Source organism: Numida meleagris, chromosome 1, assembly GCF_002078875.1.
Source record: "Numida meleagris isolate 19003 breed g44 Domestic line chromosome 1, NumMel1.0, whole genome shotgun sequence".
Taxonomy (NCBI): domain Eukaryota; kingdom Metazoa; phylum Chordata; class Aves; order Galliformes; family Numididae; genus Numida; species Numida meleagris.
In genome coordinates this window covers 152181310-152208132 of record NC_034409.1, presented here as the reverse complement: position 1 = coordinate 152208132, position 26823 = coordinate 152181310, and the positions used below count along the sequence as shown (strand labels likewise).

The 26823-nt window shown below is 38.7% G+C and overlaps 1 protein-coding gene and 1 long non-coding RNA gene across 5 annotated transcripts in view; one reads left to right on the top strand and one right to left on the bottom strand.

Annotated features, from left to right (window-relative positions):
* LOC110408386 overlaps positions 1–23310 on the bottom strand; it is a 34852-nt gene extending 11542 nt beyond the window's left edge. Inside the window, exons 1-4 of the long non-coding RNA XR_002444300.1 lie at positions 22766–23310; positions 19954–20080; positions 10723–10772; positions 9167–9391 (exon numbers count right to left, since the gene is read on the bottom strand). This is a non-coding gene — a long non-coding RNA (uncharacterized LOC110408386). The remainder of the gene's footprint in view (positions 1–9166; positions 9392–10722; positions 10773–19953; positions 20081–22765) is intronic.
* SCEL (sciellin) overlaps positions 18559–26823 on the top strand; it is a 50510-nt gene continuing 42245 nt past the window's right edge. For 2 of the 4 annotated variants that reach the window (XM_021416994.1, XM_021416981.1), the window contains exons 1-2: positions 18565–18751; positions 24583–24656. In XM_021416994.1, the coding sequence (XP_021272669.1) occupies positions 24614–24656 (43 nt within the window). In that variant the 5' untranslated portion in view covers positions 18565–18751; positions 24583–24613. Of the gene's footprint in view, positions 18752–24582; positions 24657–26823 lie in introns of all 4 variants that reach the window. The other 2 variants (XM_021416987.1, XM_021416974.1) reach the window with 2 other exon arrangements.

Below are 26823 nucleotides of genomic sequence, written 5' to 3'. Positions count from 1 at the left end.
CACCCTCTGTGTAAAGAATTTCCTCCTAACATCTAGCCTAATTCTACCCTCTTTTAGATTTAAAGCCATTCCACCTTGTCCTGTCAGACTGTGTAAAAATTCAGTCCCCCTTCTGCCTGTAATCTCCTTTCAATCACTGGAAGACTACAATGAGGTTACCCCAACATCTTCACCAAGCTAAAGAAGCCCAACTCCCTCAACCTTTCTTCATAGGAGAGGTGCTCCAGCCCAATGATTATCTTTGTGGCCCTCCTCTGGACACATGCCAACAGCTTCTCACCCTGTACCGGGAGCCCTGGACTTCGACACAGTACCCCAGATGGGGCCTCATGAGGGCAGAGTAGATGGGGCCGATCACCTCCCTCACCCTGCTGGCCACCCTGCTGTTGAGGCAGCCCAGGGTACTGTTGGCATTCTGGGCTGCAAGCACATACTCCTGGCTCATGTCCAGATTTTCATCCATTAGTACCTCCAAGTCTTTCTCCACAGGGCTGCTCTCAATAAGTTATTTTCCCTGTCTGTACTCATATCTGGGATTGCTCTGACCCAAGTGCAACACTTGGCCTTGTTAAACCTCGTTAGATTCTCTAGTGCCATCTTTTCGAGCACGTCCATGTCCCTCTGGATTGTGTCCCTACCTTCTATTGTATCAGCAGCAACATTCAGCTTAGTGTCATCAGCAAACTTGCTGAAGGTGCACTCAATCCCACCTTCCACATCATTAATAAAGACATTGAAGAGCACCAGTCCCAAGACAGACCCCTGGGAGACACCACTCGTGATCAATTTCCACTTGGACATAGAGCCATTTCAATAACCCTCTGGCTATGACCATGCAACCAATTCTTTATCCACCAAAAAGTCCAACCTTCAAATCGATCTCTCTCCAATTTAGAGATAAGGATGTGGTGTGGGACAATATTAAAGGCTTTGCACAAGTTTAGATAGATGACATCAGTTGGCCTTCCTTTGTTCATTGATATCGTCACTCCATCATTGAAGGCCACTAGATTAGTCAGGCACAATCTGCCCTTGGTGAAGTTGTGCTGGCTGTCTCCAATCACCTCTTCATCTAACATATTCCTTACCATCTCTTCCAGGAGGATGTGTTTCATGATCTTCCCAGGCACAGGGTTGAGGCTCACTGGCCTGTAGTTCCCTGGATCTTCCTTTCTCCCTTTCTTGAATATGGGCGTGATGTTTCCATTTTTCCAGTCATCAGGAACTTTGCCTGACAGACATGATTTTTCAAATATGGTGGAGAGCAGTTTGGCAACCACATCATAGAATCATAGAATCATAGAATCATAGAATCATAGAATCATAGAATCATAGAATCATAGAATCATAGAATGGCCTGGGTTGAAAAGGACCATAATGATCATCTAGTTTCAACCCCCCCCCTGCTGGGTTCAGGGTTGCCAACCACTAGACCAGGCTGCCCAGAGCCACATCCAGCCTGGCCTTGAATGCCTCCAGGGATGGGGCATCCACAACCTCCTTGGGCAACCTGTTCCAGTGCATCACCACCCTTTGAGTGAAAAACTTCCTTCTAATATCTAACCTAAACCTCCCCTGTCACAGTTTAAAACCATTCCCCCTTGTCCTATCACCATCCACTCTTGTGAACAATCATTCCCCTTCCTGTTTATATGCTCCCTTCATGTACTGGAAGGCCACAGTGAGGTCTCCCCAGAGCCTTCTCTTCTCCAAGCTAAACAAGCCCAGTTCCCTCAACCTTTCTTCATAGGAGAGGTGCTCCAGCCCTCTGATCATCTTGGTGGCCCTCCTCTGGACCTATTCCAAGTGCTCTGTGTCTTTCTTGTACGGGGGGCCTCAGGCCTGGATGCAGTATTCCAGATGGCGCCTCACAAGAGCCGAGTAGAGGGGGACAATCACCTCCCTCTCCCTACTGGCCACTCCTCTTTTAATGCAGCCCAGTTCTTTCAGAACCTTGGAATGCATGTCATCTAGCCCCATAGACTTGTACACATCCAGCCTCATGAGGTGTTCTCAGACTTGCTCCACTCTTACACTAGGAGGGATTTTGCTCCCCTGACCCCTGCTTAGAAGTTCAGGGACATGGAGAGGCATGAGAAGCCTGACTGGCTGTGAAGACTGAGGCAAAGAACTTGTTAAGTGCCTCAGCTTTCTCCACATCTGAGGAGACCAGCTTTCCCTTTTCTTTCATGAGAAGGAGTACACTCTTCTTTGCAAGTTGTTGTCAGTGGAGTCCAGGAGCCTCCTGGGCTGTTTGCAGCCTACTGCATTGTTTTCCCAGCAGATATCCAGGTAGTTGAAATCCCCCACCAGGATGAGAGCCTGCAAGCATTTATTCTCTATAGCTGCCTGATCAGATGAAGACAATCTGAGTCACTTTAGTCAGGGTGGGTTTGAGACAGTGTCCTTCCAAGGGAGTGGAAGGCAGGACTTAGCAATAGGAGAAAAAACACACCGCCAGTGTCTAAAGCCAACTATAAACTGGTGCAAGCAGAGCAAATGTTTTTTGGTGATTTTTTTGATAGTATGGGGAGCCTCAAGATTACCTGATATAATTAAAATCAGTACATTCACCTCTAAGTAATTCTTTGTAATAATACGTATCATATTTCTTACCCCATCATCCATTAAAGAACTGCTCTTGGCAAAACAAAAATAGATTTCCTTGGAGGATGGCAGTTATGCAAATATTTAATAGATTGTGATTATATTAAATTAATACTGTGTGTCCTCTTCAGCCTTGTATATACAGTCCTGTGATCTTTGCACTAATGAGTATGTGGATAAAAATATTTTATGAGAGATATTGCAGAAAATTAAATACTGGAGTTAAAAGGGGGAAGCTGACTTTGATTTTTGCAGCATTTTAATATTGATGCTATATTTTGAATCACTGAAGACCTAGTAGAAAGAAGGGCATCTTTGATAAATATTCTTTATTATTTTTTTTCTTTTTTATGCTTTCTGTTTTAGAGGAATGGACACACTAGATTAGATGTACACACCATCCTGGCCAGTAACTTGTTTCTGACAGAGCTCGGGGAAGGTGCAAAAACCTGCAGTCAAGGGCACTGCTCTCTTTAGCACGAAGATAATAAAGCTGCTCACCTTGAGCAGTTTCCTGGAGATTCATCCGGTGATACCAGAAATAAAGAGGCAGCCATTCACAATTTTTCTATCTATTGTACTGAGTGATCCTGAAAAATGGCAGAAGATATCACATCTGATCCTTGCTTGAAGCTTCGATGTAGGACAGTTGCCATTATTTGGAGTTACCACACTGGGCTGAGAGGCAGGGGCAGAAATAGCTATGGACGCAACCGGCCCAGGATCCCTGAGAATTCACACCTGGACATTCCTAGGCAAGTGCATTGCACATTCCTATCCGCTGATAGAGATAAGATATTTACAAAGGAGTAATCTCACCCCTTGTGTTTGGTGCTGTTTTGTGAGGATTTTACACATTCTGTCTGCCTTTAGTCTTAGACCCAAATTTCTCTCTGGATTTATGGGGAGAATTTATGAAGGTCTCAGAAAGAACATCAGACAGTCTGGGGAAAGTCAGACATAGCCACAGGACACAGGGAGTCATCTGCCACTTACACTGGCATGCAAAGCTCTGAGTCAGCTTTGTGGGGAGTCAGGCACCTTAAATGATTCATGGGAGCAGATATGCCCCAATACAGAGCTTCTTGAAATTCCCTTTTTCTTTGTGTAGACACTCAGGACTAGTCAATAGAAAAATACCGAGAGCAGGAATCTCTTACATCTTGTAGGTGCCTTGTTATTCTGAGTTCTGTTCATCAGGAACCAGAAACAGATTTGTGTCTGCCATTGCTGTTGCCAAGTGTTGACTGAGGACTACTCTATTAACCACAAATTGAGGAGAAAGTAATACAAGGCACACACAGCCACCTTGTATTTAGAGACTCTGCATGAGCGACCCAAGAGCCAGAGTTTAGGATTCCTGTACTAATGGCACGCTACACAAGGAAACTACAGAGAAGGATTGTCATCGGGAACATTAATGTTGTACGTGATCTTATTTAAATTTGGTAAAGTAATATACATATTTTTACAAATATGAAATTTACTGTGGAATTAAAATACATAAAGTTATGGCTCGTCTTTCCTTCATCTCTACGCTGTCTATGATGCCTTCTTCGACTGTGTGGTCATATATTTGACTAAATACATACACTGTACCTTATTGAGTAAATCAAATCTCTTATATATTTTAGATTTCATAGTACTACTGCTTATGAGATACTCTGCCTGTGCATTCAGGTTAGCTTGGATGTTCATCACAGATGAACACCTTAAGTACATACACAAAACTTCAAGAGATTACATACTATTTGACTCAGAGGGGAGCATCACCATACAGTATACCTACTTACTCCATTCATCTCCTTTGCTTCTAACAGAAATTTATATTCAAGTTTAAATACCTTCTTGTAAATGAATTTTACTTTTTGAGCTTGTACTATTCTTTCTCTTCGCAAACTTCTTAATAGTCACCTCTGTTGTAGCAGAATGATAATAAATCAGTACATTTTAGTAATTAATTAATTATAAGGCAGAAGTGGGGATTGTTTACATTTCATTGACTTTATAATAATAGTTCCAAATAAGAGTTGCAAATGCACATGTGATTACCTCCTTCCTTCTTGTTTGTTATTCCATGAAGGGCTCAAGGATGCCCTTATCTGTTTCACTAATCACAGTTGTTAGAGACAGGATGTGGAAAGGATTGGAGAAAACAAAATAGGAAAGAAACCGGTTAGCACTGTCCCATGAAAATATGCCCATAATTACAGAGAAAGTGTGGGCTGCTTTTCAAAGTTATTAATTCAGTTTTCCCTATGAGGAAGTAGCAATTTATACAGTATACTTATGGCTTAGGAAGAAGAGAAATTGTCATTCATCATAAGAGGAAAGAAGATCTATGATTTAGATGGATGAATTAGATGGTTTAGATGGCCCCGGGGCTTAACACTGGGGCCAGTACTATTCAGCATCTTCATTAATGACCTGGATGAAAGAACAGAGTGCACATTCAGCAAGTTCACAGGTGATGCAAGACTGGGTAGACTGGCTGATGTGCCAGTTCATTGTGCTGCTATTCAGAGGTACCTTGACAAGCTGGAGAATGGGGTAGAGAGGAATCTCATGAAGTTCAACAAGGGTAAAGGCAAAGTCCTTCATTTGGGAGGATTAACCCCAGGGGCCAGTACATGCTGGGGATCAGTTAACCGGTAAGTGACTTTGCTGAGAAGGTCCTTGGAATGGAAATTGTCCAGGAGATGGACAACAAAATGACCATGAGCCAGCAATGCACCCTCATGGCATGAAAGGACCAGCAATATCCTGGGCTGTGTTAAACAAAATATGGCCTGCAGATGAAGGGAGATGATCCTTCCCCTCTGCTCAGGACTGGTGAAGCCAAATCTGGAGTACTGTGTCCAGCTCTGGGCTCCTCAGAGTAAGAATGATAAGGTCTTACTGGAGCAAGTTCAGTGCAGGGCAACAAAGACGGTTAAGGTCCTGGAACATCTCGTATATGTGAGAAGCTGAGAAGGCTGGGACTATTCTGCCTGGAGAAGGCTTCATTGATGTGTAAATACCTGCTGGGATTGAATAAAGGAAAGGAAGCAAGACTCTTCTCATTAGTACCCACTGGCAAGACAAGAGGGAACAGGAACAAATTAAAAATGTTGAAATTCCATCTGAAAACAAGAAAACACTTTTTTTACTGTGGGGGGTGGTCGTGTTTAAGAAAGGATGTTTTACTACATGAGCTTAAGAAGTCCATTCCAACCTCAGCAATTCTGTAATTCTGTGAATGGATCCTATTATTTAATTGAAGTTTGCTTGCAAGGGTATAAGTCTAAAAATCTAAGAAAGTATGTTCTCTTTTGAGTTGTCAACCAATTAGGTGGTCAGTTGACTTCTCTAACACCTAATATGATAATGTTCTCATCAAATCTCAAGTTTTGTCCATACCAGTAGTGCCTGGAAGATATTAAGGATCGTTAATATGAAAACAAATTTTGAGGTCAGGAAAGATTCTTTCATATAGAAAATATGATGTATGAATAACATTTGGCAAATATTGATGTTTTTAATAGCTTTTCCCATATATGTATTTGAAGGGATTTGAGCAAGATGTAATTCATAGATGAGAGGAAAGCTAGTGCAGTACTTTAAGACTTTAAGAGATTTTAGACATAATCTGAAAGGCCGTATCTTGTTCATTGTAACTATTAGCAAGTTCTTTTAGTTGAAAACCTATGGGGAAGATCTCTTGTAAAAATCTGTGCCTGTTAAGGCTGGGAAAATACTCTAGAGGAAGAATATAACTAGAAACAACATGACTGGATTTACAGAGAGGTTAAAATACTGTTTTTATGGTATGGACTGTCCTGTTGGTTTAATAGTTGCTAAATTAACACACTAGCTTTAATAGCTGGTCTTGTGACTGGTGTAAACCTCCTAATAGCACATGAAGTCTAATGGGTGGTCTTGCTCTACCCAGTATCTTTCTTTTTTGCTATATGCTTTCCCTCACTTCTTTCGATCATAAGACCTTTAGTGAATTGGATCAGTTTACCGATCTGACTGAGGTGATCTGAGGGACTATTATTAGAATAGAATATTAGAACATTAGAAATAGAGTATTAGAATATTAGAAATTAGAATATTATCAGTTTAAACTGATAATGAAACCATACCGTTGCTGCCAACTGCAAAGCTATTGTCAGCACTGGATTACTGGATCACTGCACTATACAGTTAGGTAAGTGACAGAGATACTGATTCATGGCCATCACTGGGGTGTTTCCTGAGCAGGCAGTGACTGCAGTTACACCTTCGATCATTCAGGAGGCTGACATGAGAAAAATTGTCTGAAGAGGTTATAAGTGAACTTGTTCTTCTGTATGAACCTCCCAGGGCTGCTTGTCTGTGGGTAATTTTCAGCTGGACCACTGCCCTTCCTCCAGTATTGGCTTTCATTTTTCCTTCTGCAGCAAAATTCAGATGTTATTCCACCTTGATCACAAGCCATGTGGAAGGAATAACTAACATGCCACGCATTGTTCATGACATACTTTTCATGTAACATCACTGTTCATCCTCTTTCTTCACTTGATCACGGATTTTTTATAATGTAAAATTTATGGGAAAGAATTATTCTTTTAGCCCTTTAAACACTTCTGTCTTTGCTTAAAAATAGCAGAAGACATGTGTCTTCATGTCTCCAGTTCTCAAAACCCTTCATAATCACAAATCATTATGATTTGTACTGTCAGTATCAAAGATTAGACTGATCCTTGCCCTCCTAAATCCTTTTCTGCTTGCTTACATTTTCTCTTTGACATTGTCCTCCTTTCCCTTCAGTTACTTTGCTACCTACTTCCGAATTTCAGTTTCCATGTACTCTCCTTTTTCCAAAGTGGCATTTGCAAGAGCTCTTTTTGTGAATTAAATTTTAGTCTGATTTACTATGATTTTTGTGTGTGTCATGTTGCTCACTTATTACTTCTGGAAGGGCAAATTTAAAACATACATTTTCTTGAATAACTAAACACTGGATCTTACGATGTTAAATGTTTTGATTATACAGAACATCAGATAGTACTGTAAGTTATACAGTATAATGTCATGGAAAACATCCAAAATTTAACACATTTATCACTGAGAAAAGAAAAAAAGATTTTAAAATATTCCCTAGAATGTGACGTTGAATGCTTCCAAACAAAAAATTCAGAGCTATTTTCAATAATGGCAGGCTGAAGTTTGTATATGGCTTGAACTCTTTTCTCCTACAGTGAGCAAGAGATTGAAATTGATATTACAGTAATCCCTTGTGAAAGCCATTTAAAAAAGATTGCTCTTATTTTCAATTTTCAATTGAAATTATCTTTAGTTCCAGTAGAGATCTTTACCCAGAAGGAGAAAATATCCTTTAGTTTTTCAAGGCTCAAAGCCAGTACTATGTATATGAAAGATTCAATATGATGCCTGCTTTCCATGCAGAACTTCTGGGATGCAAGAAAATTGAAGTTCAAAACAATATGATTTTTGACAAAGTTCTTGGGAACTTGCAAGACTTCAGACTACTGTATTCCATAACCTAGAGCAGTGGTCGCAGCAGCACTAGCAAATAACTTCTATACTGCTCAGAGTTGAGAAATAGCTTGATCTAAGCATTGTTTGTCCTGACCACAGCCATTTTTATAGAAAACCACAGGACTTTAATGGCTGGGCTTGATGGCATGTGAATTCTGCTCTCCAAAGAGTATGAAGACCAGCAGTTTTGGCAGTTTCATTTCCTGGCTGATGACAGAAAAATAAAAAAAAATGACACAGAGATCAGTGTGACACATAGTGCTACACTGGATTTTGTGGTATCACTTACACAAGGAGGCAGCTGCTTTTAAGCACAGAAAATGTTATTTGGGAAGAAGGAGGAAGTACACCAAATCTAGTATGTCACAAACCTGACTGTGTCTCTTTAAAATGTTCTTAAACCTGCTTAACACACCCGTACTTTTCACCACTCCCTGGGAACATGCACCTCATATAGCAACTTGTAAATCAAGAAAAACCAAACCCAGCAATTTATTCTCCAGCATGCGGTGGCTATTTTCACACACCCATCCTGGCCGTATAATTAAGCTACAGCATGGAGCTTTCTGCTGCAACCTACAGGGTAAAACCACAATGAACTTAGAAGTTTCAAATATTCTGGAGCAGAATTGCATATTTCAAATGAAAATTTGAGAAAAATTAAAAAAAATCAAAGATGGAGATTTAAGCACAATACTACGGAGATTCTGTTCACAAGTCCACAGATGTCAAATCTCACTGATACTGTTTTGTCTGCAGCTCAGGGATCTGAAAAGAATGAGTACAGTTAACTACAAGGCAGATAAACCCCTAAATTAAAGTCTCACTTTTGTTATTACTAGGGGGTTCAAACCCAAAAGGATTTGGCATATTCCTTCTCGAAACAGGAGTTTTCCTTGTGTACCTGTGAATGAAAGGGAAGAAACTGCCAAAAAAGGAAAAAAAAAAACCAACACCCATTATTCTTTGGTTTTTCTCTCACCCCTTGCCTTACTTATTCTCCGTCAGTCAGATTTCCACATGCCCAGATTACCTCATCATACTTTTTCTGTCAGTTGCCACAGTTGCAGGGAAGCTGTTTTCTACAATGCACCACAGGACATGCTTGAAGATGAGACAAATATTGATTTAGTATAGGTGGCGAACTTTTCAGGGTGCAGAATGAACTTTGCAACTTGAGTTTTGTCCAGAGCCAGAGAAAAAAAAATCTGCATGCTTGTTTCCTTTGGTTTTCAGTTTGGCAAGAAGTCATTGCTTTCTGCAAGAGAAAAAATTTAACTTGAAATCCTGCCATAACATGGGATTGATCTGACGTGTCTGTGTGTTTACAGCGTAGATGCGTACATCTCACTTGTCATCTTAAGCTCCCTTTCAAGACAACGAAGCGAAACAGTAACTTCTAGAGCCCAATGCTCTGACCTACTTTAGTCATCTACATTAGTGAGAAGAATTTCATTAGTAGAGTCTTGGGTGACAAACCTAGAGGTAGGAGCCTGACTTTTGATGTTGCTTAGCTTTGTTAAACAGGGCCTGTGATGGAAATCCTCACCCCGCACTGAAGAAACAAGTGTTTGAATATAGTTGTCACCAGTTTGGCTTCTCCTTTCATTGAGTAGAATTCAGATTATCTACTTGGGCATTAATTTTCATTTAGTTTTCTCAGTCTACAAGACTGCACAAGGATCCACAACAATCCATTCTTTAAATTACTGGGTTCTTCATGGTGTGCTCCTGTAGGGCCAAGGCAGGATCTGGAATGTTAGGAACTGATCTGAGACTCCATGATTACATCCTGATAATTATAATAATTTTGTCCATACTCTTTGCCTTTTAATATCACCCAAATTATTTTGAAAATATCCTGTTTCAAAGCCCAGCCTTGTTTTCACTGATCTTAACAAGAACAGCAAAAAAAATAAAAAGTGAAAAAAAACTTTCAGTGAAATTCTTTATGTAGTGAACATTAAAAATAATTTGAAAGACTGTTTCTGCCAACATTATTTCCAAAGTATTAATAGTTTTTAAAATAATTTTTCAGAAGTATATAATTTACACAGAATAAGAGAGAAGTTGATTTTTAAAATACATTAACTAACATTTATAAAAGTCTATTGGATGGTTTATACAATAGGAAAAGTGTTTAATAAAGGCAAGATGAGGGCTCAATTGTTTCTTCTGTGTCCCAGCCCACTATACCCTGCGTGGTGAAGCACTGATTTGGGAAATGTATTTTGACCTCTTTCACATCGTTTCTTTGATATTGAAATCTGTGCTTGAAATTTACACCTCAGAATATGCTTGGGAATGCTATTGATTCTTCTGCTTCTGAGGGCAAGGGAGGACAGTGAAACAGCTGAATTCTCCAGAGAAGCTGGAAAGGGAACAAGGAGAGAAGACTCCAGTTCTGTAATACCATTTTCTATTTTACTCCTGCAGATGACCTACATTTCAACACATACCATAAATCTGCCTTGCTATTTTATCTGTCCTTTGAACAGATGAGCAATTTTATTTGATAGAAAAGGTAGTTAGCTGTAAGAAAACTGTCTTAAACATGCATTAGCAAAATATAGTGTTCTCCATACTTACCTATATACATACTCTCCACATTCACTGAGTAACTAGACAAGAAATTCAGTCTGTAGAAAAAAAAAAGAGTGCTGAGTGACTGAGCAACGGTGCTGAGATTTACTAAGAGGACTGGCTTATTTTAATACCCAAAGCATAAACATTCTAAAAAAAATCTGATATCACCTTCACTGTATTAATAATTGTTTACATCATCATCAAAGATTTAGGAACAATTTAATGGAATTTCAGTTTTCTGCATTAGACATTTTCTGCATTCACACATTTTAACAACAGAGGCATAATGTGAGTGTCCAGTCTTCAGTCAGTCCACTTAGCCCAGTATTCTATCTCCAGTGGTGGCCAAAAGCAGATGCTTATGGAAGAGTGGAAGAACAGGGAAAGTGTATGTATGGCTTTCCTTAAGTGTCCTTACAAGCTCTATCAATTTGCACATTAGAGTCTTTCTTAGAGTTTTCTTAGTAGCTGTCAATGGATTTCTCTTCCATGAGCCTGGAAGCCTTCTCATTAAACTGTTTTAGTTAGGAGTATACACTCATTCATATACGTGTATACACATATGCATCTATGTATATGTATACACATATGGGTGGATAGTGATAGAACAAGGGGGAATGGTTTTAAACTGTGACAGGGGAGGTTTAGGTTAGATATTAGGAGCAAGTTTTTCACTCAAAGGGTGGTGACGCAGTGGAACATGTTGCCCAAGGAGGTTGTGGATGCCCCGTCCCTGGAGGCATTCAAGGCCAGGCTGGATGTGGCTCTGGGCAGCCTGGTCTAGTGGTTGGCAACCCTGAACTCAGCAGGGGGGTTGAAACTCGATGATCTTTGAGGTCCTTTTCAACCCAGGTCATTCTATGATTCTGTGATTGTATGATATGCGCAGAGAAACACAGATATATATGTATGGGAAATAGGGGAAGAGCTACTTTTCTGCCATTCTCATGTTTGGCTTTGATGTGAATGGGGAACAGGATCATGATCCGTTAAGCACGGCAGTTATGTGTTAATAAAGTGGAACCACTTACCAAATTAAGATCAAATTAAATAAACAAAATATTGTTTCACTAGTCCATCAGTTATTTTACTGATACAAAATTTCCATATAAGTTTTCAAATGACAGACAATTGTTCATTTCTGTATAAATTAATTTGTACCAAAGAGTAGAATAAATAATAATTACAATAGCAGAGGCTGCTTAGTCCTCACAGATAATCCCTACACAGTACCAGGCTAAGGAGGAAAATGCAATCTATCAGATAAGTGTAATTTGAACCTCCTCACAAGGATATCATTTTGTGGTGTAGATACATCTCTGTATCTGCTCCGTTAAAAGAACAGCTTGGAAGATGTCTTTTATGTGTTTAAAATGCCCATGGCAAATTCATTGCTTTGAGAAAATTTTAGATACGTTGCAGAAAAACAGCTTCCTCTCTTCACTTTCTCCTTTAGTGTCTTTTAACAAGATGCCTTCCCTGAAATCAGCAACCATGGCTTCTTTTCCAGATTTCTCAGTGAGGATTTCTAGGTGATGGTGGTAGTATTGCTTATTCTTTAATGAAAAAGCACATCTAATTTGTCACAATCCCACTACTATTGCTCAGAGCCTGATTGTTATTTCTTTAGCCACCTACACAAGCATTATTTGTAAATGATAACACAGAAACAAATAAGTTATTTATCAGCAACATGAGCTACAAAACCAGTTAGAGCCACTCAGCTGGTACCATGCAGTTGTCACTTGATACAGCCAGATTTTCAGCTGAATATTATATTTAGACAACTGATTTTATCAGCAACTCTTAGCATTCTTTTAGCTAAAGTAATAATGGTAGTGGTACGAGATTAAGATACACAGGTTTAGAATAATACGGACCAGACTTACATTTTTGCAAAACATTGCGCTCATTTGCAGAGTAGGGAGGTATTCAAACTGTGAGAAAAGCAAGACCATTAACACTGAAGATAATTTATCTGCCATGGAAAGTGCTGGCACCTGCTATGATTAGCATGTTTTCTCTACCAAGCAATTTTAGAAAGGGAAATGGAATAAATTGCTCAGCCATTTTCTGTGGCACCTAGAAGCAGTGAAATGGTTTAGACAACTTGCATACTACTATAGCATTTTTTTTTCCCATTCTTTAGCTGATGAATTTTGCCACACCTTTTGGGAAAACAAAGGGCTGCTAAATACATCTGCAGTGTCACTAAGGATTTCCTCGCAATTAAAAAATGTATATGAAAGTGCTCTGACGGCGCTCCTTCCTTCACTCAGGAAGGTGTGGTTAAACAATTGCTCTTCACACCCTACAACTATCAGCCAAAAGGTCTTCCCCAGAAATGGCAACATGCAATAGCAGTAACAAATGCAAGCTGGGTTGGCACCAAAAAAAATTCATAAAACACATTATCCCTGTGTATTCTAGAATTTTGTATCAGCTTTAAGTCTCACTGAAATATTTTGCTTATTTTAACACTAGCATAATCTACAAAAAGTGGCTCTCAATTGTTTCACCTCTGTGCAACTGCTGTATTGCAAAATGACCTTCCTCTCTATTTTAATCACCAAGGCGATACACTTCTGAAACATACAATATAAAGAGAGGAATTCCATATATAATATCTAAATATTCATTTAGTCAGTGATGAGGCCTTTGTAAGCCACCTTACAACTCATTGCCCAAGATAGTCTGCAGGTAAAAATGGGCTGCTGTCAAGAGGAGTGGTGTGAACTCGGTTTTAGACATAGTCTACATGACTTTTCCAATTGGTAGACTGCTCCTTTCTCTTTCTGTCCTCTGAAAGGTTTAGACATTCTCTGAGATACATGCAGATTAGGCAGAGGAATTCTGACTTCTGAGCAGCAGGGGAGGAAAAAGGTGTTAAAATGGAGCTCAGGCACTTGCCAATGCCAGTAGTTAGGCTTCACAAGGCTGCCCTCAAAATTGCTTGTCTGTCTTTAAAATCTCCATCCTGGACTGAGCCAAGATGCCTACAGAGAAAGGGAGTTGCCATCTCACATCAAATCAGTAGATTTTGGGTTTGGGTTTTTTTAAGATGTCTTTCCAGGATTTTCAAGAGAAAGTTACAGAAAGCTGTGGGGATCTAGTGATGGAATAGCTTGCCTGTAAAAAAAACCAAACACACACACACTCTTTATTTCTTCCTCTCCTCTCTGTTGCAGCTGTGAATCCTACTGGGATTCACATAACCGTATCTAGCCTGGTTCTGAGTCATAAATACCTCTTGGTAAGGATGTACTCATAGGCAATGTGTTCCCTTGGTTAATTATTGTCACTGGAGTTGAAAAGTGCCCCTGTTCATAGAAGCAGCAAAAGTCCCAAGCATCTTCTTATTTTATAAGGTTAGACTGGAGTGGAAATGAAGGTAGGAGTGGTTCTTCTGTTAGTCACCTGTAAGAGGAAGATATCACCTATGCATAAGCACCAGTTTCTTACCTCGGGAGTTTTACATTTGCTGGGCTGGTTTCTCTCTTCCCTAATTTTTTTGAGTTACTTATCAAAACTGCTGCTTACATGCATAGGTGATCTAGATGACACCTTAGCAAGAAAAATGTGCTGGTAGCACAGATGTGCAACTGTCCTGCCAAATACAGGTCACTGTTTCTGCCTGCTAAGCATTGCTGGCTGTCAGCTGGCCATCATCCACTGCTGACACTTCTCTGTATGCTATAGTTTTAGTCTCCTTTTGACACAAGTTATGTCAAACACAATTCACTGTAGAAAACTCAGATTGAACGAGTAGGACCATGCCAGTTAATTCAGAAGAGGTAGACTTGAGCAAAATCTCCCAGTCCTCCATGCCTTCCTGTTAACAGCACACTCCTTGCTACAGTTTTGTCTTTGCCAATTAATTCTCTCTGAAACAAAACTTAGGCCTGGTTGACTCTGATACAAGCCCCATGCTCTGATAGGAGTAAGGATGAAGCTACACAATTGTTTTTGGCAAGCAGGTTTAGCCCTGTGGGTGCAAACCATGCTGTACCACTTGTCCTCTGGCCAGAGACTGAGCTTGGTATATTTAACTTAGTAGGAGAAATGTAGCTATTTTTTTTGTATTTTGAAACTCAAAAATTAGAACACCGCTTGCTTGAAGGTCTTTAAGTCTTTTGGACACAACAATAACAACAGAAGCATCTGATATCCTGAATGACATTAGTTTACCAATCCTAATTAGAAGGTCTAGAGTATTAAAGGACTTTTATTTTGAAAGACTGTGTATGAAAAAAAATGCTTTCAGTAAGGTATTCCTCCCTTTTTGGGAGGAGTCACAGAATGGTATTTGCCAAAAAATTTGCCTGCTGAGTCATCACTCATTCCTCTCTCTGTTGAGTGTCTATGTAATATCTTAACAGGGCTAGGCTGCAGTACGCTACTTTCACATGACAGGCACTCTACAAACCTTAATAAGAATGTGGAAGGAGAATAATACTTAGCAGTACATTTTGTACTTAAAAAATGGGAACTCAATAAAAATTGACAAAAAATTATGTAGAGAAAATGCATCTTAGTAGCAGTCAAGGATGGACTTTGTAGAAAAGTATAAACTGAAGTTAAATATGTAGAACACAACTATCATGTTCAGAAAGAGGTGGGAATCAGGAAGTGCAATAGTGTGTTAACCACTATTGAGTACTACATGCATTTGACTTTGGTAACACTGAATCAGTCATTCAAACCTAAACGACAGTCCTTCTGAACTACTTATGGACAGGTTTCTGCCAGTGCTACACAATTTTAAAAGTCAATATCCTCTACTGGAAACTGGCAGTTTATTGAGAGTCATTTTAAGAATTCTTTGAATGAGTAATAAGCCTAATCCTCAATTGTTGATCAAGTAATTAATATGAGCTTGTTGGAAATGGCCTCCAAAACTTGCTGTCAGCCTGATCAGCAAGAGACAGTGAACTCTGATTACTAATCACTAATGTGTCTCTATTGTTTTTTATTAATAAATTAAAAAGAGGACTTAATGTAAGGAGAAATTCTAAGTCATTTCTTGCTTTCCCTCATAAACCATGTCAGACCAGATACTCTGCTAACGGGAATCATGCCATCAGAATGATTTTGGTGGAGTTACGTTCCTTTGTATCAGTTGAGGATGTGGCCATTTGTGTATTTTCTATATAAAGAAGCTTCTCTTTTTTGAGGGAATTGCAAGAAAAAAGCAGAGTATATAGAAAAAGTATAGAAGTTATGTCAAATAGGTAGTTATGAAATTAATTACTGTCATCACCAAATCTACATTATTGTTTAAACTTATCAGTAATTCCTTCAGCTCTGATAAACCAAAGGAACAGTATGGCCCCATGCTGTTAGCTGGTAGATCAGGTAAATTGTATCCTTTCACTGAAAGTCATTGGTGGACAGTACAGAACCACATACTTGCATGTATTTTTTGCATTACCGTTTTCTGACACCACTGAAAAGTCTGTGTCCAGAATGGATGTCTGTGCTATAACTGGGGAATTTTACTGTAGGGAAGGAAGAGAATGAGGGAGACATGATTCAAATTTTAATAAAGTCTGTGCAATTGTTTCACTCTATCTGTATTTCTGTCCTTTCTTTACTTAAATAAGGACTTTAAACTAGGATCTGAAAACAGAAGTGCTCTCTCATGCTGACTGTAAAACACAATCCACACACAATCTGTGGAATAAACTGGAGACTGAGAGGCAAAATCTGAGTTCCTCTGAAGATCCAAAAGCCAAATTTCTTCAGAAAATGAGGAGGTGGTTCATGGGAGATACTTGTAGGTCAATTCCACTGTATGTTTGTGCAGCAAATGCTCAATTCTTGATATGTGGTACTGCGTAATATATTCCTTATTCACCAGATACAATACTTGTACAGTTGCCATAGAGAAAATCAGACAGAATGACTAGCAGTGAGTCATAGTTGCTTAAATGTGGAGAATATAATGTTTTCTCATTGATTTTTTTCCAGCTTTGAAACAGTAAGTAATTAGTGTAGCTAATGTTAAAAAATCATCATCCATTGACTCTACTGATTGTTGCAGATCAGTCAATAATATATGGCCTTCTTTACTCTTAAGCTGAATTCAATAGCACTGTTGGAATTTCTTTGGGTTATGCATTTTCTTGAGGAGCTTCTATGCTGTCATGCCAGCCAATAAAGTCTTGGCAAGGCTGTCTTAAAGAAAGTCTCTGACTTTAGGTAGCAGAACTGACTTGCTGTACCCCATAGGATTTATTCTCTGAGTTTAAAGATTATAAATTTAGGAAAGTATCACTTGAATTTTGGCAGACTCTGTTGGATTCACCCCTTTTGGTGTTTCTCAAACATATTGGGTAAAAAAGGCAGTGCTGTGAGGCAGGTTAAGTCTATTTTGGATTTACGGGCAAAATTATTTTGGTTGAATGTAAAATGCTGACAAAGCAATGACATCCAGCACCTGGATTGTAAGAAAAGGGCCCTTCAAAATGAAAAGATATTCTGAGTCTCAGGTGTTGTTATTATAAATCAAAGTTGCAATTCCATTTCAACTCAAAACATATGTAGAATTTTGTTTTAGCCTGATTTCCACTGTGTATTCCTTATGAAATTGGACTTCTACTTCATTTGGGAGGCATGCATGTTAAAACTGTAAAATTGCAATGTGTATGTAAAGAGATGCATTTGCAAAACTTTCTTCTTGCTTGTAAAAATTTGAAGATATAGAACAATATACTTGAATGTGCCATCAGTGATACAAATATTTTTCACTTTCAGAGTCCTGGAGGCTGAGATGTTCAAAGCTTGGGAAGGTATACTTGCATTCATTAACTCTGAAACTTGTGGTTGTTCTTAGCTCATACTTGGTGTTTTCTGGTCTGCTGCTTTGCTTCATCAGCTGCATCTCATCAGATATAACCAATGTTTGGACAATAACTTCATGTTACTAACTACCAAGCCTGTAAAGAGATAATCATAAGCAAAAAGAAGGAGTTGAAACATGGCTTGAGAGATATTTATTAAGTGGTTTGTGTCAGTGTTTGCTTTTTTACTACTAAAAGACAGTCTTAAGTTTCATGAAAGACAATAGGACTAAAGGAGCATCTTGTATAACCATGTCTCACATATTTTGTTATAAAAACTCTCCAAATATAAAATAAGCGTAGACTTATGTATATATATGTACACATATTTATGTATCTATAACAGACTTTGTGCCCCAAACTGAACTATAGCATCTTACAAAGCATTCATATAACAAAATGATTGTTCTCTATCACTGTATTTATTAATAGTGAGACAGCTTTAGCCTTCAGAGAAACAAACAGTGGTGTCATTGTAAATAAAAATAATACAAAAGAAAAAAAAAAAACAGACAGTCTCTTTTCTTCCTTCTGTTTATTGTTGGCTGCACTGAAGGAGAATGCAAATGTGTGGAGATAAGAGAGACTTGCAACAAGATCTCATGTGGGAGGGTTTTCCCCACAGATGTTTTGCCTCTGCCCACATATTCTAACAGAGCAAATACCTAATGTTTATCAGTATACAGTGTCTTCTCCACTTCTGTAGAATTTTCCTGTGATGAAATACAGCATTTCTTTATGTTTGACTGTGTAAATACCTGAAGCCCTCTACCTGAGAGACAGTGCTAAAGCCTTGCAATATATGTATCTGTGGAAAATCCAAATGAGACTGGTATATTTCTTCAGATAGCAATTGCTTGGTTTTCTGTTTCAAGGTGTGTGCAAGCACTTTATTTTGTGAAACCCAGCCCTATCACACTTGAAAAGTACAGCAAGCACAGAAGTATAACAGCTTCCCAGTGCTTTTAATTGATCTGGTATTTCTACAAGGTGCCACCCTTTTCCACACCTCCTGCCTCCTCCTTAAGTGACTCAGCCTCTGAAGTAGAAGTCTCTTGACTTTGCAGACAGCTGGATGGAGAACAACAGTTCGGCTCTCAGTCTGCTTTGATTATACCTCACTTCCAGGTATCTCCAGGTTGACTTACCATACTGAGCCACACTAGGACATTGACTTCTACCATATCTAGGTAAGAGCATTGACTTTTTGCTTATATGTACCAAGTATTTAAAGTCCTCCATTTCCAGATGCCCTGTGATTTCTGAGTGTCCAACTTTAATGAATATGATTTTCAAAGAAGTGCAGAGAATGTGCTATGAAAACTCATGTGTCTCAATTTAGGTCTTCAAATTCCATTCACCTTTCTGAAATCTCCTCTTGCCCATACTGTCTTAATTACATGATTAATTACATTTTATTACTAATTGTAATTCTTTGATGACAAAGTCGCTGTTAGGACCCCTTTTCATGAATGGCTGTTTTAATGTCATTTTGTCATTTTTACTCTATGGCTTGGTTTATTATTTCTTTACTCTTTCTTTGGAATTTTAATCTAAATGAAGTAAAGTCCATTAAGATATCATTTACTTAAATTTGCTTTAGTTGTATGATTTTTAAAAGAAAATAGCAATAGTTTGTTTTTTAAGAACAAACCAGTTGTGAAATATTCAGAATTCATTTCTGCCTTTGCATAAGGTGTAGCAAAATACTTGTTCTGCTTTTATACAATGACTTATCCACACCATGATATGAACTCATGTATAAACAGGAAAAGTTCTGCATTAAAAATGCTGCAAAATGAAAGGAAATAGATTAATAAAATCTAAAATTAATACTCTCCTTCAACAGCCCATTAAAACAACAACACACATTTAAAAGTGATCATATATTTCTAATTACAAAACGCATACAAATTCGGGTTCTGACTTAGCAGCTGATTTTTGGCATACATTAGGGACAATTCCAAAGCTTCAGTTCTTTCAAAACAGAATCTCCTCCACCCACGTCCTGAAAAACCAGTTTTGAGAGCTCTTTCTGCTACAAATAGATGAATGACTTCTGTCTTACATTCGTGTGCTCTCTGGTCCAACCTTGCTTGTTCTAACCTTGCCTAGTTTATGTACGTGCACATATTGTTCCTATTCTTTGCAAGGGTTGTTATGAATTCTCTGGCCTAAACTATGTAGTAAAATATTCATTTATACACAGTGTATTCTTTCCAGAAGTTTAAAAATATAACATATTGCTTTTGATCTGACATGAAACTCAAGAAAAAATATTCTAGGAATGTGTTTTTGTTGCTCTTCCATGCCTGTAAAATAAATGTAGTTGTCTTGTTTTCAGCAAAAGTAGAGAAAGGTTAATGAATTGCCAGATAAACATTGTACTTACAATTTTGATATTCTCATGTTCAGTGTTAAGCTTTGACTACTCGCTTGGTACTGTGGTGAGTGTCTTAGTTTCATCTGGGACAGAATTGTTTTCTTCAGAGTATCTGGTATGATGCTATGTTTTGGTTCTAGGAGAAAAACAATGTTGATAACACGCTGATGTTTACAGCTGCAGCTAAGCAATGTTGTACAGAGCCAAGGCCGTTCTCAGCAAAAGGCCCAAGGAGCTGAGAGGGAACAGAATTAGGACAGCTGACTAATACTGGCTGAAGGGATATTCCAAACCATATGACATTAAGTGGAAGGAGTTTTGAAGGGAGCGTGAGTTCATTGGGCTCTCTTTTGCTGCTTAGGGGACTAGCTGGGCATTGGTTGAGGGATGGTGAGCAGTTGCTTGTGCATCATTTGTCATATACATTTATATTTATATATATATTTGTAATAATTACTACCCTTTCCCTATTTTCTTTGACAATAGTTTTAGCTCAACTCACAAGTCCTACTTTGTTTTCTTTGATTCTCTCCCCCATCCCATTGGGAAGGGGGGGAGTGAGCGAATGACTGTGTGATGCTGAGACACTTGTTAAACAAGAAGTGAAGTTCAGGAAGCAAACCCGTGTTTAGAAATACAAATTCTTATGTATGTGTAGTCAAGTCTGAACATCTGAATAGTCACAGCATTTGATAGGATCATGATAGACCTTCACTTGAAGGGAGAAATGATGGATGTAGACAACAGCAAAATAGATGCTGACTTCCAGAACCTCCAGATTGCATCTCACATGTACGGTTATCTATCTAGAATTGTAATGATGGTAGCCTGAGGTCTTTTGCTGATCAAGATATGGAAATGAGATGTAGAATTGTGACAATGGTTATATGTGGTAAAAATAGGTTCAGAGACTTCTGGTGCTTGCTGACTAACTTACATCAGGAACTACAGGAAAGAAGAGGAGAGACTCTTTAGCAGGATCTGTGGTGATAGAGCAAGGGGAAATAGTTTCAAGCTTAAAGAGGGTAGATTTAGGTTGGATGTAAGGAAAAAGTCTTTTACAGTGAGGGTGGTGAGGCACTGGAACAGGTTGCCCAGAGAGGTGGTGGATGCCCCATCCCTGGAGACATTCAAGGTCAGGCTGGAGAATCTGATGTAGCTGTGGGTGTTCCTTGCAGGGGAGTTGGACCAGATGGCCTTTGAAGGTCATCTTGCAACTCTAAGGATTCTATGACTCTATGATGACTGTGCTACCAGCTTGAAGAGGCATTTGATTACTCCCTAAAGTCATGTTTGAAGGCTTTTTCTGGGTTTCTTTAGGACTGTGTTTTAATTTCCCCAAAAATGTGGGGAATTCTGAATGCAGGTCTACTATGCCCTAAAACTTTTTGGGAGCAGCTCATTGGACTGGCTTGGGCAGTTTTCATTTTCTTTTAAAGTTTCCTGACGCTATTTTTAAATTCAAATTGCACTGAAGCAGCGTTCCTGTTTGCTTTTGTTTTGCATTCCAGCAGTTGTTTTGCTTCAGTAGCTGAGCTCTTATTAAGAAAACCTGAACACAATTTAGTACGTTACTATGGAAGACTAGAACTTCTCTTTCTCACAGTTTAATTTCAGAAGTTAAAAACTTTTTTAAAAAAATCTCTTCATAGCTATGGGATGATGATAAACTGTTCACTGACCTGTGTGAATAATTTGATGGTTCTAGATCTTTATAAGTTGAAGTTTTCAAACTAATGTGATTCTCACAATTTTCTGTCCATTCCTCTTTTCACATCATACACAGATGCGCACACCTTTTATGTAATAGTAAAGACCAAGAAAAAAATGCTTTGATGAGTTTTACCCTGCCTCTTTATGCAAGATTCTTTTCATTTTTAAGATCTTGAAGTCTAATTCTTCCTCTGATGACTCTTGATCATCTGTGCTAGAGACCAAATTAGAAGGGTTTTTAATTTGCATTTTAAATTTTAATGGATTAATCTTTGATATGCAACTCGAAAGTACAAAAGCAAGACATAAACCTTGAGGACAACATGACATATTGTAAGACCAAAATGCCTGAGTTTGAAATTTCCGAATGCCTGACACATTTTTAGTGCTGGCTGTAAAAGGTAATGAGCTGTTTCATATGCTCATTGATGCATTCTACTTTGAGGCTTGAAGACTAGGTAGTAGTTTATTTTGGATGCAGTACACATGTGCAACAGAAATAATTTTTTGCCCTAAGAAGAGTAAAAAATTAATATAGGATGAGACAACACACAGTTTCAATTAAAAGATGAAGGATGAAAGAAGCACTCTTGCTGTGGACAGTTCTTAGTTCTCTGCTGGACTTAGTTTTGTCATGCATGGATACAAGTGGGAGTAGCAAACCTGTTTTTCAGCTGTTTTCAGTGTCTCAGTATCCTCAATGCATTTTTAGTTATTCTGTAGATTTTAAAGTCAAGACTCAAAACGTATGAATTTTTTGCTGTGGATATAACATTTTCCTGAACTAATATCTGTGACTTTCTTTTTTATTTTTAACAAAGGAATATGAAGGATATTCCTTGTCAATTCTGTGAAAAATTTCAGTTTCCATCATGAATCTATGGAAAAAAAACGGTGACAGTATACTGTGAAGTACGTAGCAATTTCTTGCTGTTTTAATGAGAAATATTTCAAGTGCGAAATGTAATTTTTTTTAATTTTTTATTCTAAGCCTTAGAATGTCCACATTTGATCTAATCTTGACAAAAGAAAGCTGTTCGAAGTTTTATGATACTCTTCCCTTAGAAAATATATTTTAAAATCTTTAATAGAAAAAAAATGCAAGTACCTTCTACACAAACGCCTTTTTTTATCCAGAGGAAGAAGTGACAGAACTCCTTGCTTGTGAAACATGCTGAAATGTCAAGCTTCTTATTATCCAGGGACCAACTGAAATAAAGAGCAGTATCAGATGTCCAGCTGTTGCTAAGTGAAAATATAAATAAATCAGAAGCCTTTCTATCACCTTTTTCTCATATGACTCTGACAGATCAGGAAAATGTATAGCAAGAATATTCATTATTTTAAATGGATTGCCTGAACAGTTTCCAGGAAATTCAGTACTTATCTACTTAAAACCTTGTATCAGTAATTTTGAAAGGTATTTTGTAACCTACTGCAAAATAAATAAGGCTCACTGTAGCCCTGAGCATATTTTTATTGGGTGGGAACCAGATCCTGCAGTCACGTGTTTTCTACATGCACTTTGCCAACACATTCTTGGTACTTACAACTAATGCTAAAAGAAAGGAGTGTGGCTCAGAGCCTTCCAACCAGCACGTTGGAATTTTGAACTCTTATAAACATCTGGAATTTCACAGCTCAGTAAGATAGATGAAGACTTCTGTACTTTAATACTATTTTAAAATGTATATAGATTTACATTATAAAAAATCTACTTTTTTTTTTTTTAATGTCCGGATTTTGGTTTAATGTTTTCCTTTTTTGGTCATCATAAGCTCTTTTAACAATTATTTGGCAGTAGAAACATACAAAGGGAAAATCTGCTCTAAGTGCAATTCATTACGGCATCCACTAGTTTGTTTTGTTTCCATACCTTCATTTCAACATTATTTTTAGTACCTTTGCTAAGCTTTGCCAAAATTCAACATGATCACCTTCTGACAGTAAAGAAACAGCCACAGGCTCTCATCTCTCAATCTGCTGTTTACATCTGTAAGACACAACAGTGTCACCCAGAGAAACAGGAATGTTTGTGACTTTTTAATGAATGTCTCTGTCACAAAAACTGTTTTCTTGTCCTTCTCTTACTCTTACCAGCCTGACCAGTGGAGCTGGTTGGGAGAATTCCAGCTTAACATTGTTTTCTTGGAAAATACTGCTTTTCAAACAGAAAACCATTTTCTAAAGAGGATCATGTTCACATGCTTAAGTTAGTGTTAGTATTGTTTGTTTTTTTTTTCCTTAAGGGGATTTTTTTGGTTATTAAAACGTCATTATGTTCTACTTGATGTTTTCTGTATAAAACTGATAATAAAAGTTTCAAAGTGCATCGTGAAATTTTTACGTGACTCATCTCCCATATATATTTTTAAATCAGCGTATTTGCAGGCTTGTTTTTTGACCTCATTTGGGACAGGGAAAGAAGTCAGTGATTTGAGAACTGCTGCAGGGCAGAAGAACCACCTCTTCCTCCTCCTCCCCCTCTCCCCTCAGTGCCCTGCTATTAGCTGCAGGCCCTGCTATTAGCTGCAGGCCACTGAAGCTGTGAGACCTGTCAGCAGGGCTGGGTGAGCCCACGTGTGCTCCAGGCAGCACTCTGAGCCACAGACTGATATCATCTTCCCTCCCGAGTCTTCTCCTCTGAAGGCTCTCATCACCCCACATGTTCTCAGGGAAGAAGCTCCAGACAAGGAGAAAGACAAGCACAGATGCAGGGCAGGATTATGTATTATCTTAACAAGGGATGGAAAAATGAACGCCATGTCTGAGCTTCAGTTCAAAGAAGGCTGCAGGTATCTCTAAGTCATTCTATCTTACTAAACTTGTCCAAGTAGCTGATCAAAGTGGCAAATGTATTTACACTGGCTTCAAGTCTGATTCCTAATCTCACTGCCATCTTTTCTTTTTCGTGTTTTCTTTTAGATTCCCACAGAACGACACCCCACTGAAGAAAATGTCGGTCTTCAGCATACGAAAGCAGTCTCCTAATCAAAGTGGTAATGCTGAGTATCTTTCATTTTCTCCTGGGGCCTCTCTTCTTTCCCATTTGCAAGCACTGCAGTGCCCATTGAACAGGTCCCTTCCAAGGCACACCACAACTCTTTGGTAGCAGCACTGGCACTGACCGCCCTTTGACAGTGACACACAGTTGGACCCACTACCGCTGCAAAGCCAGGATTCTTAATTGAAACAAGCTGCCCAGGGAGGTGGCGGAGTCACTATCCCTGGAGGTTTTCAAGAAAGGTTAGATGTCCCACTGAGTAAAATGGTCTAGTGGTTTTGTGGTGATGGGTTGATGGTTGGACTAAATGATCTTGGTGGTCTTTCCAACCTTAATGATTCTATGATTCTATGATTCTGTGTCATGTGAAAGCTTTTTTCTGGCAGAGTTTTAGGCCAAAACACTGTGCTGGGCAGCAGATCTGGGCAGTGTGGTACAAGATGGAAGTTCCCCATGGTATCCTGGTTGCCATGGAAACCCCATGGGAGCAGGGCAGCTGGGCCATCCATTACCCTTTGATTTCACTGGGGGAAATGAGAAACCGTGGAAAATTAGAAGGGAAGGGAGGAGGGAGAAAAATTCTTTAATCGTTGACAGATGAAACATAATATTTCTAAAGACACTGTTTCAAGGTGCCTGAGGGCCTGGTTTTGGTGAGATACTAGAGGCCTCAGTGCATCAAGATGGCCACAGCCATGCTTTCAGTGTTGACCAGGGCTGGAGGCAGCTCAGCCACAAGTAATGAGCATAATGCAGCCTCCCCAGTGGATTGACTGCAAAAAACTTTATTTGTGCGTTTACCTATTTACAACTTTCAAGAACTTGTTCTGATTTCCTGTAGGCAGTGCTCAGAGTAAGGCAGCCCTGCTGCAGAGTGGCAGAGGACAGGAAGGGAACAAACATTCTGCCCTCTGAGGAGGGCTCCCCAGAAGCAGCACAATTAGAAATGGCCTCTGGGAACATGCTGGGGTCATGCATCCTGAAACAGGTTATATCACCCATGCCCTTGAGCATACTGAAAATCAGAATTTTGTGTTATTCTGAATGTTCGTCAACTCTGGATGAAATCACTTAGGTTTGGGAGGTAATTCCTCTGCTCTTGTGTTCAAGCCCTGCTGAAAAGATTAAGGCTGAAATAGTGAAGAAACAGTAAATGAAAAAGTGACCAGAAGCATCTGTATTCAAGTCTGTACAGTGACAAGGACATAAACTATTGCCAAAATAAGAATCGGGTGAGCTCTGTCTACCTGTGCTCATGTGACCTACACAGCTGCATCAGATCTGTACTTAATTTTTAATTGAAACTTGGGAAGTAATTGATTAGATCAGAAGTGAGTGCTGTTCAGCAAACCGTAGGCCTCATGCACCAGCAAATACTTCTTTCTTGAAAAGAAAGAACAGTATATATCCTTTGGCTGCTGCCTTTATGGGAGATTTCCTGAAGCCTTATTTGCAGTAAGCAATTAAAAAAGCCACGTTTTCTCTGAAATCCAAACAGTTTTGGGGTAGATGATAAGAGTTTTCATAAAATGCCATTGGAATAGAAAAAGATTGCATATAACAAGTTAAGTTAACTGGATTTACATTGAGTACTTCTTGAACATAACTTGTGTTATGTTCCTGTCTTCAAGATTTGGAGGTTATGCCTAACAGCACAGCACATATTTAGATTTATCGCACAGTTGAAAGCTTCTCTGGCGAAAACTGTAAGTATGAAAGGAATGCTGGAGTTACCTCCACTCCTTGCCAAAGAGAAATTTTATCTCTGGAATGCATATACTTGAACTCATATTTTTCCTACTTTCATTAAAGTGTTTTTTTTTTTCCAATGCAAATGATTGCACCAAATTAAAAATATCTACGTATTTATGAGAATAGGAAGCCACAGTTCATGCTATTGTGTCTTCATTCAAGTCCTTGATTTTTGATTGTTGCCTATTTTATTTTTATGTGTCTTTGTCCAAGTCCCTAGTACATTCCAGTCATTACTAATAGCATCAGTATATTCAAAACAATAAATATTTTGAGCAAATGCCCTTATTAGAGTTTTGCTTGCAAATTACAACTATCTCCATTATTGACAGTGACTATGAGACAATGACATTGTTTAAACTGATGAAGTTCCTTCCTCTCTTCTGTTTGCAAGAAGTGAAGTGGATTTT